The following is a 17,051-nucleotide window of genomic DNA, read 5'->3' as shown; positions in this document are numbered from 1 at the left end:
GTGTCTGCCCTACAATAGACTCATCAACCTTCTCTACCAGTCTCATCCTTTTGCTTTACTCCTTCTGATGGTTATGGCATTATTATCCATGTGGACTGCTAAATTAGAAACCAAAGTAATTTTTACTTTTCCTTCAATTCGATCCTTTCCTCTCAAAATTCTACTTATTTTATCTCTTAACACCCAAACTTTTCCTCTCTTAATCATTACTATTTCTAACTTAGACCTTCCTTCTTTAAACCAATTATGATGGTAAAATAAGCCCCTACTTACATTCATAACTTCCCCATTCCAAACCCTGCATACTTCTTCTCAGTTATCTGACCATAACAGATATAAGCACATCACTCCTCTATTTAAAAATCTTCAATGACTCTCCACTGATCACAAGATAAAGCCAAAACTGTTCAACACAGGATTGAAAACCCTGCAACTTAACTCCCCAGCAAATGTGTTGGGTTACTAACTATCTGTATTCTCCAAACCCTCCAAGTTTGCTCCTGAGTCTTTCTTATCTTTCCTCATATGCCTGAAATGACTTTTCAACTTGACAAAGTACTACTTGTCCCAGCTGAATGACATTACATAATTTAACTATCTGCCTCTTTTAACAAATTTTTAAGAGGGAGATAATGATGGTACCAATCTCATTTTAATAAAGAATAAATGAGTTAACATATGAAAAGTGCTTAAAGTAATGCCCCACACATTTTCAACCCTTAATAAATGTTAGCTATTAAAATAATCCATCTTTGTTACCCCAGTTGCCACTTCTACCACCACCTTTCTCCACATGATACTAGTTTCAAATGTTACTTTCTCAGTGAAGCTTTCTGGTTGCCAGAGAGAACATGCACTCTCATAATTAGCATTTTGGTCATTTCTCTATTTCACTTTTACTCTGTTTTCACACCATATTCTGTATTTATGGAATCATGTTATAAAAAACGCACAGGGCAGGGACATAGCTTCAAGTCTCAGCTTTGGCTCTTATTTATCATATTGGCCATTAGGTTATTTTACTTTACTGAATTTTAAACTCTTACATAAAATAGGAGAACAAAACTTATCACATAAGGATACAGTAAGGTAGAAGGAAATTACAGTAACAGATTCAGCATAGCAAGTTGTCAACAAAAAGTTCATTCCTTCCAACTCTTTTTACCTGCTACTAATGTAAAGGTCTTAGAAGGCAGGGTCTCTATGTCTTTTTTATCTTTGAGCCGACAATTCAAAGCATAATTTAGGCTTAAGTGGTTAACCCATGAGTATTTGTTCAACTCAACAAATATACCTGTAACTCAATACCCCTGGCTTTCAAATAAAGATCATCAATAGATGGTAGAAGATTTCATCTGGCTGTAATCAATTCCATAATGTCCTGGGGTAAAAGTCTTGGTGCCAATACCAGATATTTTGTTTATTTTACCTATAATCTTGCGGTTGGAATGCTTAGAAATAAATTTAGCAACAAATACATTTTGTGATATAATTTTACTCCTTCTTGCTGTTAAGATAGTTACTACTTTTTTCACTTTTACTAAGTCACGTTTATATTCATTTAAAAAATAGAAGAGTATATGTCTAAACAGCTTTCACTTAGTTTTTATGACATTTCAGGCTAATATGGCACAAATGACAAGTTATTTAGTTGCAAAAACATTCCTTCCTAAGAGCTTAAAGTTCTAAAATGAGCAAAAGAAATGTGGTTCAATGTTAGCAATGTTAGCAAATGCATTTTCTTCATGCCAGTGATAAATCACACACATAGCTCTGGGAAACACATACATTTTTATTATATGTGTATGTAAACAAAGACAGCATTATAAAAACAGAAACATACAGCAAATCAGAAAGATCTTAGCCAGAACAAGAGAAGCCAAATCAATGCGAGATGAACACTAACTAAATTTATTCATTATTTTACTCCATGGAAAAATAACATTTTGCTTTGCTACATTAAGGGGAGTTTTCAGATTATTTAATAAAAAAAAATCTGCAAGAATACATATAGTAAATTCTTAACTATATCTCACATAATGACCAAATCACCTGAAAATGCCTTTGCATTTAAACTTAAAAAGAATACTTGATATTCTTCAATACTATATACCTCCAAAGGTTGTCCTGGGAGGCAGTGTAGTTTCACACAAAGCAGACAAAATCTGCCATTGGAAGATCTCAATTTTTTTTGTTTTGTTTTGTTTTTGTTTTTTAAGAAGATCTCTGTTTTGAACATCAACTTTAATTCTTATAAGCTCTTCAACCTTGGATGAATCATTTAATCTTTCCCTGAAGCCCAGTTTCTTATTCTATAGAATGATGGCATAATATCAATCCTATTAAAAGTATCAAAAGAGATTTATTTTTTTAAAAGATTTATTTACTTGAGAGAGACAAAGAGAGAGACAGAGCAAGAGGGGGGATGGAGAGGGACAAGCAGACTTAGGGCTAAGCAGGGAGACCAATGTAGAACCCAACTGAGGTCTCAATCCCATGACCCTGCCATCATTGCCTTAGCCAACATCAAGAGTTGGACTCTTAACCAGCTAATAAGGTTTAAAGAAATATGAAGGTGCTTTATAAAGTTTTTACCACTTTATAAATATTGATACTTAAAATAATATGAGTGACACAGATAAATAATTACATATGTGAGATTTCTCTGAAGTTTGCATTTTTACTATCTGGATGATTTAAGATATAAAGTTAATATAATCTTAATTCTATTTCTGAAAAAGGTTAACATTATGGAAGATTCACAAGTTAGTAAAATACATGCTGACACTTACAAAAGTCTAAAAAGTAAATAACCCTTCCAGTCCCATCAAGAGCAAAATCCCAAATCTAAGATTCTACTTTACTTACGTTTATGTCTGTATGATATATGAGGACACATAATGCTGGCAAAATCTGAGGAAAGAAGATAAACAATAAATAATACCAGAGTTGATGAATATGTCTTTGTAAAAATGAATAACTGTGATACAAAAAGCAGTAAATATTGCTTGCAAAGCAAGAAAAGACAACGTTAAATTTGTTTAAATCTCTATTAGGAAAGTGAAAATCTGATTTCAGTTCAATCTGAAAAAACCAAGAACATAGTTCAGATATTCAATTAAAATATCCAAGTAAGTCTGGCAGAGATTAATGTACCTTAAAGGAAAAACAGTTGTTTTCTGTAACCTTCTTTCTAACATATAATGTCAAGTGGAAAGAATGAAGATGCAATTATACAATACAGCTAACTAAAAAAAAAAAGCTGTTTTTTTTTTTCTGGTAAAGATTTTATTTTTAAGTCATCTCTATACTCAACGTGGGGCTCAAACTTACAACCCCAAGATCAAGAGTCACATGCTTTATTGACTGAGACAGTCAGGTGCCCCTAAAAAAGGGCTATTCTTAAAAACGTCATCTCACTTACCTGCTTAAAGAATAAGATAAGATTTTAGTTAAATAGCTACTTCAGTCAAATTAAAGTTTCTGATTTCAGATTTAATCAAGAAAATTATAACCAGCACAAAGTATATAGTTTGCTGAATTCAGGCCTTACCTATCCTTTTTTTTTTTTTTTAGTTTTAATCTGGGAGGGAGGAAGTGGGGATGTGAGGGAATCACACTAAGTACCCTGTCTCTAACAGCAAAACACAGAAACTGGGGAAGATGTCTATTACAAAGGTTCACAGTTAATATTTTTTGAGAGTCAAGTGATTAAAGATTGCATAGGATTTTTCAAAAACTTAAAATACTCAGATCCATTTACAACTTAAATGTAGATAGAAAAGTTTTTACTTTGTTTTAATTTGTAGATTTAACACAAAATATGTCACACATTTAAGAACACTGATTTTGTCAGAAATCTAGAGAAATTTCAATTGGACTTAATATAAATTCATTCGAGAACATTTGCATGTAAATACACCAGTTTTATTTGTAGCAATCCCCCCCCCTTTTTTTAGTAATAAACCAACAATGCAATGTAGTAAAAAAACCTCTGAGATTTGGTTTTCTCCTTTTGTATTTTTCTTTTTGAAAATTGTTTTTTCATGAAAATCGTCAATAAAAAGTAAGAATTAGGGTGGATGAACATTTTGTGAGATGCCATAAGACACTCAACTTTCATTTCACGGGAGTCAAAAATTAAATACGATGTTACTTCAAAGATCTCATACTTGCAATGAAGTTAAGTATATGCATTATTTCATTCCCTGAATGAAAATCTAAAGCATAAACATAGGGAAAATATACCATCTGGGCTTTGCAATTCTTCATTTACCTCCTGAACTGTCTCCATAGGCGGTGGGGGGTCCTTATTCCTGCAGAGATTGACAATGACCCATGTGACGTTCCGAAGGAAGGTGATGGGAATGGAGGGATTGATGAAGGACAGAAGAGGTTTGACAACTCCCAGTGATATGACATAATCTCTACATTGAGGACCATCACCTACAGAAATGAAAATTGTATTTAAAAAAAAATTACATTCAGGATGAGAAAGTCTGAAATGTATGCAATGGCTCATGTTGGGACACTGATGTTCTATGTTTCCTCACCATTAGTCAAGGGCATCAAGTGTTGCTCTTTCTCTAGATTTTGATTTGGAAAACACAAATTTAACCTACAAATCCTGATAGCAAATTGCATTATCTGTTTCAAGAGGTACCATCTTAAGTTAGTATTTATGAAGAAGAAGATAGTCAACCACGTTAAAATTAGAGGAAACATAGGATGTAATGGCTATGCCAATGTAGGAAAAAAGTTAATTAAGATTCTTAATTCGAGTCTTTTTAAACCTAAATCCAACTTACCTATAATGTTTCCCAAAGCCCATACTGCTTGTTCACAAACATTCTGATGTGGTGAATGGAGAAGTCTCAAAAAAAGAGGTACGGCATCTATAATAAAAACAAATATTGATACTGCAAAATGTTTAAGAGTTTATAGATTGCAGACTAAATAAGTTGATAAAATATACAGAGCCTGGGATACTATGGTTACCCAATTACAGTTCATTGAATGAATAGATGTGGCAAATAATGTTACCATAAAAAACGTTCATTTTAGTATTTTCCCCTAGTAATATTCAAGTAACACACTTACTGAAAAGATTTACAAGTTACTATTATATATCATTAACTAAAAGAAAACAGCAGCAGGAAATTTTTCCTTTAAGGCATTAAAAAAAAAAAAAGATTCCCTCTAAACACATAAACTTCATAGAATATAATACTTCAGTCAGTATGATCCCAATTGCTGATATGGGAGTTTATCTAAAGAACTAATCATTCCCCTATCTGGTTTATCTTATAAATTAAAATAATTTATCATTATAATCTTTACTCTTTACATAATTTACACATTAATATAAGTGTAATGTAAAACACTGGTATCACACTCACTCCAGGTAGGAAACTAAATATAAACTAGATCACTTTTTCTTAAATTTCAGTCAACTGTGTACTACTGCCAGGATTTTTTGTTGTATCTCTGCACTACCTGTATTATTTACTTAATACTTAAACTAAAATCAACTTTTAACAGCTTTACTGAGATATAATTTATATACATATATCTGTTTAAGTACACAATTCAGTGATTTTTAGTGTTTATACAGAGTTGTACAGTTATCGCTACAATTTAATTTTACATGTCCTTTAACCCCAAAAGAATGCCATATATCCACAGCAGTCCTATTGCCCACTCCTCCAGCTTTAGGCAGCCATTTAATTTGCTTTCTGTCTCTATAGATTTTCATATTTTAGACATTTTACATAAATGAAATTGTATTAAAACGTGGGTTTTTTTTCTGGTTTGGCTTCTTTATTTAGCATAGTGTTTTTGAAGGTCATGCATATATAGCATGTATCAACGTTTCATTCTTTTTTCTTGCTGAATAGTATTCTATTAGAGAACACATTCTGTTCATCTACTTCTATCAGTTAATGGATACTGGGATTACTTCCACATTTGTGCTATTATACAAGTCTTTGTGTGGACATGTTTTCATATCTGTTGGGTCCACCTAATAGTGGCACTGCTAGGTCATATGGTAACTCTATGATTAGTCTTTTGATAAACTGTTTCTCCAGAGAAGCCACACCATTGCTACCAGCAATGTGTAAGTTTCAACTGACTTCACATCAGTAATTTAGCTAATTTTATCACCTCTATAAATAGAAGACCAGTATCATTTACCACTATCACAAACAGAAAGTAACCAAAAAATTAAAAATGCAAATAAAACACTGTTATTAAATTATACCTCCTTGCCTTTATTAAAGGTTTTTGTCTAAAACCTGCTACCTTTCTGGTAAAACTAATAACTAACTGGAAACGTTCTCCTTTGAAATATCTGAAAAAGACTGGTATTTTCACTAACTGATTCAATGTAATTTATTGCTGTATCATATACTACTTATCATTAAAACCATTTCCAGGGACACCTAAAGCCAGATTTCTTAACCTACATGTTAAGAGTTCTTGGGGACATCTAATTTTTTCAAAGGTTTTTTTTTTTTTTTTTGGTCAGTTTGGATCAACACACGAATCATAGTTAGCCCATCCTGAGGTGGGCAAAATTTTAAAAATGTATGTTACAAGTTATAAGGCCTAAGTTACTCAGCACGTTGGAGGTACTAGAAACAGAAAATATAAAACCTGTTGTTAGGAGATGGTCTCTACCCAAAAAGATAAAACTTAGTTCACTTTTTAGTAGCCACAATTAAAATTATTTAGTGATAGATTAATGATAGCTATGGGAAAGATATCAACCATCAAAAGAAACTCATAAAATTCACTAGTTTAAAATGTTGTAAAAAAATTCAGTCTTTACAATAAAACTCCACTTCCTTGCCTTTATTTTTTAAAAACTCCCAGCAAGTAAGGATGTTGATTTACTTACTAGACTGTACAACAGCTTGAGTCTGTGCAGAAGTTCCTGATGCTATATTAGTTAACGCCCAAGCAGCTTCAAACTGTAATGAAGGGCTGTAAAACACAATAAAAAATCTTGAGACACAGTAACTACCAGTTAAATTTAGGACCCACAAACCTATATGGTTATTCTTTACCCTGTCCTTGAATTTCATCTTGTTATATCCAATCGGCTACTGTCTCACTAGCTTCCAAAGTCAGACAATATAAACCTACTTGTTTATCCCCACTGGTAGTCACAACATTTAGCCAGTCCTTATTTTCTTTGACTCCTTCCTTTCCCGTAAACATCTAATCAAAAAGTCATGTTGATTTTACACCCTAAATATTTCTTATATTTATAGCATCACTCTTAAAATCACTGTACTAGTTGAGGCCCTCGCCATTTCACTTGAATACTCTTATAGCCTCTAGACTGGTCTTAAAGTTGAGACCCCATCTGATCCACTACATCATATGCTTTACATACTGGAGATATTACAGGGTTGCATAATTTTACTGAAAAGATGAGATTTTTACAATTTAGCATTATGATAAAAGACCTCACACAGAAAGTGAAAACTCAACTAGATTTTCAGACAGATAAGGAAAGAAAGCCACTAACAGCTGGAAATACAAATAAAAGTATCATGGGTGGGATGACCATGATGTGTACAGGTGACAAGGAACAGATCAAGAGAGTGGAAGCTAAGAAAGCATGCAGAAATTTAACAGGGGATGAAACTAGAAAGGTTAGGTTATCAAGTATGTGTGTATGGTCAGGTGCTGGGGTGGTGAAGGGGAGTAGAACTCAAATCCCAAGCTTCAGAAGTTGGAATTTATTCTATAGACATACTAATATAGAGGGCTACTGAAAAGGAGAGTAAAGAAAATAATGCTGGAGTCCATGGTATGTAGAATGGATAAAATAGGTTAAAGGCTGATGGAAAGTAAATTATATACATCGAGTTAGGATAGATGGCTGAAAGAATATAAGTTCCTTTAAACAGAATACCAAGGTGGGAGGGGGTATAGCGGGGAAAAACTGAGAGCCGAAGGTTAGGGACTTAGAAGAAAGCTCTATAAATATCAAAGAAAGTAAGGTTGTTAGTAACAAGGTTAGAGAAATCCAAGAAGGAAAAAGATTTTAAAGAGAATAAATGTCATAGACAGAACAAGCAGTGAGGTTAAAAAAAAAAAAAAAAGCCAGTAAGAAAATGGAGTAGCAGATAAGAACTACATGATGAATTTTGGTGAAGTCAGGGAATCAGAGGCAGAGAAGAAGCAAAAGGACAATAAGATCAAAGATGATGAGTTTATGTTGTTCTTGGCTGGAAGAAGAAAGTGTTTTTGGGTTAATCTATTAAGCTAGTCCAGGCTGCTTGGCAAAATACTGGAAATTAGGGCCTTAAGTGAGTAAACAGTGAGATATAAAAAATAAAATTATAAAGCAGGGAGTATTCTAAGATCACATTAAAAAAAAAAGAAAAAAAGAAGATATAGAAAAATAATGTGTAGTAAGTAAACAATAAATGAGCATTTACTGTAAGTTTGATACAGTAGTGATTTGTGTATATTATTTCCATTCCTTATAACTAACTAATTTTTAGTTTAGTTTATGAGGTATCTGAGGCTCAAAAGCCACTTGGTTTTTGGTCATAGCAAACTCTCCATTTAAACCAACATCTATATGGCTCCAAAGTTAATGGGCTTTTATATGGTAACACAATTTCCCATGACAATTCCATAAAGTCAAATCTAAACAACCAACAATTTTGTTTTTGCTTTGGGTGGTAGTTGTACAGGCCTGTATATATTTAATCGTAATTTTTATATATATGCCATATTTCAAAGACACACAGACACAGACACACAGACACACGCACAGACACACACACACAACATGAGCCTATGCCAAAGGCTAGAATGTAAAGTAAAAAAAAAAAGATAAGGAGATCAAGGGAAGAAGGGAGTCCCTAAAAGTACAGGTAGAATAGACTGGTTTTTTTTTTTTAAACGCTTAAAAAAAGATTATTTTATTTATTTGACAGACAGAGATCACAAGTATGCAGAAAGACAGGGAGAGAGGGGGCAGAGAGGGGGGAGCAGGCTCCCTGCTGAGCAGAGAGCCCGATTCGGGGCTCGATCCCCGGATCCTGGAATCATGACCCGTGCCGAAGGCAGAGGCTTTAATCCACTGAGCCACCCAGGCGCCCCACAGACTGTTTTTTAAACAGCTGAAATAAAACGTATTTTTACTTAAATACTTGTTACAGAAAATACACATGATTACATAAAATAAGTGTTAAGCATTTTTGGAGGGATGGCTGTAGCACACAATGAAAGCAGAAGGAAGTATTAATAATAATAAATAAATAATAAAATAAAATAATAAATAATAAAAATCCCTTGTGGCTACATTTATATTTCACTGTTTTATCTAGCCAACTGAAAACTCTTTCGACAACATTTGGCAAAATACAGCAAATTTTAGTTTAAACGATCTCAAAAAAGCAAAAATTAGCATTTGTTTCAAAATATTTTGGGGTTCATGGGGCTCCTTGGTGTCTCAGTCAGTTAAGCCTCTGCCTTTGGCCTGGGTCATGATCCCAGGGTCCTGTGTCTGCATCCCCTGCCCCCCCCCGCCCAGCCCCCCCTCTCCCTCTACCTGCCACACCCCTTGCTTACTCTTTCTTACTTTAAAATAAATAAATGACATCTTTTTAAAAAAATTAATAAAATACTTTGGAGTTAAAACTTATGTTCTTCTCCATTAATTCAAATTGATGAGTTTTAAGATACAGCACACTGGGATATCTCTTAAACATTAGCAGAAATGGGGCCACGCCTCAAAAGATACAAAGTAGTGTTTTTCCCTTTCTATTCTGGAAAAGTATAATCTGATTTTTAATTTACCACAAATAAAAAGCATATTATTTAGACAAATAATCATGGTTGGAGTTCTATTAAAGATTTTGCAGAAGATCAGTGGATCAGCTGGAATATTCCCAGGGTAAGAGCCACTCAGTTCTGGAAACCATTCATGTTGACTCAGTCATAAGGTTAATCTATATATAGACTCATAAGCAAAGAATGACTCAAACACTATTTGGGTTGTTTTAAAATATTATTCAAAACAAAAACAAAATAAATAAAGACTATAAATATTTAAAGTAAGTTAGAATAGGCAATAAACATTAAGCTAAAATTTTCCTAGAAAATACACATACTTCAAAAACTAAAAAAAAACCAAAAAACAAAACAAACAAAAACAACAACAACAACAAAAAACCCCTTCAGGTCTTTTGAATATGATCATACAATTAGAAAGTTACATAAAAATATATGACAAATGAGGGGATATGGACATTGGGGAGGGTATGTGCTATGACGAGTGCTGTGAAATGTGTAAACCTGGCGATTCACAGACCCGTACTCCTGGGGATAAAAATACATTATATGGTTATTAAAAAAAAAAAAAAAGATAAACATAACTATTAAGATGATTGTAAAAAAATATGACAAATGAAAAACATAATAAATGCAAAACCTAACTGAACCCATTAATTAAATTATAATCCTAAATTTTCAGTTAACTAAAAATAAGTGAACAGAGACTCAAATCCATACTTACTTATCATCCCTTTCTAGACATTTGACTAGAATTGGTAAAATCCCAGATTTTATTAGGTCATCAATTGGTGGGTTTCTGTCACTGGATAATAGCTTTCTAAAAAAAGAAATATAAGAAATTAACTGCTATAATTTTCAAACTATGAACAGAAAAAACAACATATTACTTCTAGACTACCAGCTAAGACACCTACAATAACTCCCTGGACAAATTAGTATTTACCTTGCAGCCTGAACAGCACTTAACTGGACCACTGGGTTATCACTTGTGGCATTCTGTAACAGCAAATGTAAATTTAAGAAATTTAAAAAATATCAATTTAAAAATACTTCAAAGTGAGAATTATATTAAATAATAACATACCTGCAATATAGCTTCTAGTGTTACATTTTGCTTAAAAGGAAAAAAAGACAGTTCAGGAAAGAATTTTTTTTTAATAAAATTATATTTATTAAGTCTACTATAGTTATGAGTTAATATACATTAATTATCATTGTAAAATTGGGTCTTAGATTACAAATGAGGTTTTCTGCTTACAATAAAGATTATTGTAAAAACACTTTATAACACCAAAGTAACTTACTGCTTTAAAATCAGCATCAACATCTGAATCTTCTAAACTTTCTTCTTGGGGAACATTTCTTTTTTTCAGTAAGTGTTCATCTCTTTTGTTCTGGATAAGGAGAACATGAATTAAATGTGCATACTACAAACCAGTAACAGGCTACCTTCTAGATCTGGTAACAAAATTAACTGGTGACAGTACAGCTTTCACACACACACACACACACACACACACACACAATTAAACACCAGTAGTTCTGACCAACATCATGCTTCCCAGTCTTTTAATAAAGATTCAAATTTGGGGATGCATTATTACTATAAAAGTCTAGCAAATACATTAAATGGTATGACAGCTTTCACCTAATTACTAAAGCAAGAAATCAGCTAGATGGGAAAGAGTTCAAAGCTCAAATGTTAAAATTTGTATGCTTGTTGGGAATGGGGGGAATGGGAATTCATCAGCATAAATGCCACCTACTTGCCATCACCTCAGATATAAACTCTTGCTATCCGGCTTTTAAAAACAAAAATTCTCTACTAGCAAATATATTTCTACATTTTATGGGGTTTCAACTGTTTGTAATGGCAGCACCATGTGCCATTTCACATATCACTTTGGGTAAATCAATCTTCTTTTAAGTTTATAGTTTGTCTATGGAATTAAGTAAAAATATATTAGATAAATGACTGAATGATTTCTAGGGTGCCTGGCTGGCTCAGTTGGCTCCTTAAGTGCCTGATTCAGCTCAGGTCATGATCTCAGGGTCCTGGAATCCAGGCAAACCCCACTTAGGGCTCCCTGCTCAGCAGGGAGCCTGCTTATCCCTCTCCCTCTGCCCCTCCCCACTGCTCATGCACACACCTGCTCGCTCTCTCTCTGTCTCTCTCTGTCTCAAATAAATAAAAATCTTAAAAAAAAAAAGACTGAATGATTTCTAAAATCCTTTTCAACTCAAAATTTCAGAGCTTATACTATCTAGTCTTCAATACAGTATTTATAGAAGTATTTGGTAACAGAAATTATCTGAAGAGGTATTAATATTTATGTTAAAATTCCGATCGAGTAGAAGGTTAACACTGGAAATATATGCATATCTGCAGTTTACTGGCTTATCTGTATACTATTTTTTGTCCTATGTAGAAGCAAACAAGTTTAAACAAACTGAGGCATATATATATATATGCGCTAATCATTAGATAACCTATCAACTTGCAGTTTTATCACAGCATACTTCTTTAGCAACTACTCAATCAGTTCTACATTATTTTAAATTAATGCATGTTCCAAATATTAAAATCCATGCATTGATATTTTATATTCTCAAGTAGCTCTCCACAAAATACTTATTAACTTATGGTGGAAAAACTTGGCAGACAGCATCTTGAGGAACTGACAAAGGTTATTATCATGAGTAAAGAACAAATCCACATTATGAGCCTTCTGGTCTCATGTACTGAGAAAACAGTATCATGTCTGTGGTATTCCTACCATAATAACAACAACCACCTGAGGAAAGTGAGACAAACCTAAATCTGCCAATCTACAAGAACTAGTCTGTACTCTTCAAAAATGTAGTCTTGAGAGATAAAGACAGAAGAACTGTCGGACTGAATGAGATTAAGGAAACATGACAAGCACAATGTCTAATCCTAGATTGGATGTTGGATTTATAAAGGACATTAGGAACAACTAGTAAAATATGAGTTAGGTCCATGAATTAATGGTAGATATTTATCTGCTAATTTGACAAATGGACTGTGGTTACATAGGAAAGTGTATATTTTTATGAAATATGAACTGACAAATTAAGGATAATGGGGCATTATGCCAACAACTTAACGGTTTTAAGTGTGTGTGTGCGCGTGCGTGTGTGTGCACACGTGTGTGTGTTTAAATCAGAGAGAGGAGCGAGAATAAGGCAAATACAGAAAAAAGCTAACAAATAAGGAAGCTGGGTACTGGGTAAAGAGTGCACAGTGGTTTTTGTACTAATGTAAATTTGAATTTCAAACTGCAAGTTTGAAATTGTTTCAAAACCTAAGAAAAAACCTATGCATTGTACTTTGTCATTTGTACAAGGGTTAATCTTAAAATTTATTATATCCTAACATTTTTTGGAATTTATTTAAATGTTCCACTAAGGTTTTATCTCATTTTATTCTCTATTTTCCTTTAACCTTTTGAGTCTGAATAATTAAACTTCCAAAGGCCTTTTAGAAATTGTACTCTCTCCATTTCTCCAACTCCCCCAGATATTTCAGGCACAATAACAATATATAATAGCATAAATATAACTAAAACCTCCTAAATACACAGATGCCCAATAAAGGAATAGCATTTTATCATAATATATGATGCTTGCGGTCTTTCCCACCCCCCACCTCGTAAGGAATTGCATTTCTATTCCTAATTTGTTAAGATCTTTTTCTTTTTAGCCACAAATAGGTGCTTAATTTTATTAAACTGTAATTCTTTTGCATCTATTGATATGGACATGTAATTTTCCTCTTTCATTTGTAAATGTGGTAAATTAACTGACTTTTTAATGTTAAACTTATAACCTTGCAGTGTAAAAGTTAAATGATTACAAGACCTGGGATAAATCTTGCAAATTTTAAAAAGATATTCTCTACTCGACTTAATTTGCTAATATTTGATTTACAATTTTTTTTCTTACCTATGTTAAAATAAGTGAAACTGGCTTATAAGCACCTTTTCTCATGCTGTCTTGGTCTCATTCTTGAAGTCATGGCTTTGCTAGCCTCCCAAAATGGGTTGGGTATTGTTACCTCCCTACATTCTCTACAATCATTTAATAAGACTGAAATTATCTGTTCTTTTAATGTTTGCTGATAGAACTATCAGCAAGATTACCCTTTCTATCTTAGGTTGGAAGAGGTTAAATGTTTCGCTACTGATATAATTTACTTTAAGATCTCTTCATGTTTTTCATTTCTTCTTGAGTTAAATGGGTAAATCTTTTTTTCCACTAGAAAATTGTTCATTTCAGCTAAGTTTTCAAATCTATTGGCAAAAAACTGTTTTTATTCAAACTGTGGTAGATTGTTTGCAAAAATGGCTATAATTCCCCTTCCCATACCCATGCCTCTGGACAGTTTGGTCCTGTACTAATTCTAGGTGTGGCTGTGTGGCTGGGTTTGGCAATGGGACATTAATCAAATGAACTTGAAATGGGACATTAATCAAATGAACATCTAAGAATGTCCTCTCTTGCTGCTTCTAAAATTCTAAAACCACCACATGAACAACACTGTGCTAGCCAGCTGGAGGATGAGGCTACATAGAAGACAACCAAGGTCTTATCCAAAAGCCAGAAACTTGTGTGAGACCATCCTTGATCATCTAGTCATCAGCTAACCCACCAACTGACCAGAGATGAATGAAGGAGCCTGGCAGAGTCAGCTGAATTGGCCCGGACCAGTAGAACCACTCTGCCAACCCACAGAATTATTAGCTGACTAAAATGTCAACTGTTTTAAGCTACTTGGTTTGGAAGTGGTTTATTATGCAGGAAAACTAAATGATGTACGAATCTTTTAAAACTTATGCTATAGACGCATTAATATGTCTTTTAAATACTATTATTCTTTGTTCTGTATCTCTACTTGCTGTAAATTTCTCTTGTGAAGTACATTTTAAACTGTATTCCACAGGTTCTGACATGTAATATTTTTCCTATTGTTCCTTTCTAGGTAATCCTAATGGCCACTAGAATTTCTGTGATGCTCAACGTATTCAGAAGTACTTTCTTTCTTTCACAACTATGAGATTTTTGTAATTATCTTATTCCTGGACTTCTAATTTAATTGTATGGCGATCAGAAAGAGTCCCTACAACACTGTGAAATTAACTGGTATTTGCTTTACACCAGAATTTCCTGAACCTTCTCAGTCCACAGTAAAGGCCAAAAGAAATACCTAAGTTTTCTTATTCAAATAGTCAGGTCCAAACAACTTAATAGTCATTGGCAGGGGGTCGTGGGGCTGTGAAGGATGGGGAGCTATGGGTATATAAATTGAAAGAAAAAATAAATCTCACTTCACTCTTAAACAAAATATGTGATTAAAAGGAATGCAGTGAGATCTAATATTTAAATTGTGAACTACCTCAATACCTAATAGTTCTGTGGTATCTGAAAGATGTCAAATGTTGCTATGTGTCTCTTAAAAATTTAGAATATCCCAAATGTCTCTCTGATTTCATCACGGAGCCCCATGGTACCTCCGCACACAGTTTGGAAATTATAGCTTTATACTATCACAAAACTATTTTTCATTGGGTTTTATATGTGTTTTTAAACAACACTTGCAAATTAAGTTATTTAACTTTTCTTTCCCCTATTAATACGTGTGTTTATTAACGACAAGAAAATTTCCCACAATGATTATGTCTTTGACAAATTCTGCCTTCTAACTAAATTTTTGCTTTATATATATTTGGACATATGTTATTAAGCATATACAAGTTTAAAGTTATTGTAGCTTCACAGTAAAATGTTTCTTTTATCAAAAATTAAGTGATAACTCCCAAATTTCAATTGATAGCATCCTAAAATAAGCCAAGAATATCTTAGGGCAGAAAATTATACTTTATTCTTTTTTTTAAATTTTTTTTCAAGGGGCACCTGGGTGGCTCAGTGGGTTAAGCTGCTGCTTTCAGCTCAGGTCATGATCTCAGGGTCCTGGGATCGAGTACCACACCGGGCTCTCTGCTCAGTGGGGAGCCTGCTTCCCTCTCTCTCTCTCTCTCTCTGCCTGCCTCTCTGCCTACTTGTGATCTCTCTCCATCAAATAAATAAATAAAATCTTTCAAGATTTTATTTATTTGTCAGAGAGAGAGAGCCTATGAGCGAGCACAAGCTTGGGGGGTGGGGTGGGCATAGGAAGAAGCAGTCTCCCTGCTGAGCAAAGAGCCCAATGCAGGACTCAATCCCAGGACCCTGAGATCATGACCTGATCATAACTGACTGAGCTACCCAGACGTCCCATCAAACTTTACTCTTCACAAAACAAAAACTATGTATGAGCTAAGGAAAGATAATCCCTGGGCAGGTTTCTGGTGAACTAATCATTAAAGGAAGTTTCATCAAAACCAGTATTAAACAGTCCCTTTTCTTAACAACCTAGAGCTTTTTACTCTCCTGGACACTGTACTTCAAAAAATTCAGCATCTATAAAAGGTATCTCTTTCTTTTGTCAAGTGGGAGGAGAGCACAGAAGTTATGGAAACTAACCTAGTTTCAACATCTACTTTATCTACACACACACACTAGATCCATTTCTTAAGTTCTTTAAAAAATCTGTTATTAATCTATTACCCAACTATGTATTCAATCTCTTTTGACTTTCTGTTTTCTATTAGGGTTGACCCACACAGAATTAACACCTTGTAGGTTAAGAAGGCTAACTATGGGTAATTTCTAAGACTCAACCTAATATTTTTTGAGTTAACAAATTCTGTATATTGACCTCTATATAAAGTTCTTTTTCATTTCCAAACTTCTCTTTACCTTGAAAAAGTGGCTGAATATTCTATACCTAAATTTGTGGAATAAGTCAGCAATTACTTCTTAAACATGTTATGAAAAAAAAAAAAAAACATATTTATCAGCCCCATTTTGAATATGACATAATTAAATTTGTTTTTATCAAGCAATATACTCATTGTGTTGTCTTATCTAGTTTTAGTTCCTATAAAATTAAAATCTCTTATTTCACAGATGAGTATGGGGACACAGAGAACCAGCCTAAATTAAATTGTATATCTAGAAAATATCAGTTAAGGGGCACCTGGGTGGCTCAGTGGGTTAAGCCTCTGCCTTCAGCTCAGATCATGATCTCAGGGTCCTGGGATCCAGCCCCACATCAGGCTCTCTGCTCAGCAGGCAGCCTGCTTCCCCACCTCTCTCTGACTGCC

At 33.7% G+C, this 17,051-nt stretch overlaps 1 protein-coding gene across 1 annotated transcript in view; it reads right to left on the bottom strand.

Annotated features, from left to right (window-relative positions):
• KPNA3 (karyopherin subunit alpha 3) overlaps positions 1-17,051 on the bottom strand; it is a 102,271-nt gene that overhangs the window by 22,417 nt on the left and 62,803 nt on the right. Inside the window, exons 3-10 of the mRNA XM_082701544.1 lie at positions 11,130-11,219; positions 10,910-10,939; positions 10,769-10,821; positions 10,547-10,642; positions 6,902-6,987; positions 4,809-4,895; positions 4,277-4,446; positions 2,869-2,913 (exon numbers count right to left, since the gene is read on the bottom strand). Coding sequence (XP_082557670.1) covers positions 2,869-2,913; positions 4,277-4,446; positions 4,809-4,895; positions 6,902-6,987; positions 10,547-10,642; positions 10,769-10,821; positions 10,910-10,939; positions 11,130-11,219 — 657 coding nt within the window. The remainder of the gene's footprint in view (positions 1-2,868; positions 2,914-4,276; positions 4,447-4,808; positions 4,896-6,901; positions 6,988-10,546; positions 10,643-10,768; positions 10,822-10,909; positions 10,940-11,129; positions 11,220-17,051) is intronic.

Source organism: Mustela nivalis, assembly GCF_964662115.1.
Source record: "Mustela nivalis genome assembly, chromosome: 15".
Lineage (NCBI taxonomy): Eukaryota > Metazoa > Chordata > Mammalia > Carnivora > Mustelidae > Mustela > Mustela nivalis.
This window is presented reverse-complemented; position numbering and strand designations above follow the sequence as displayed.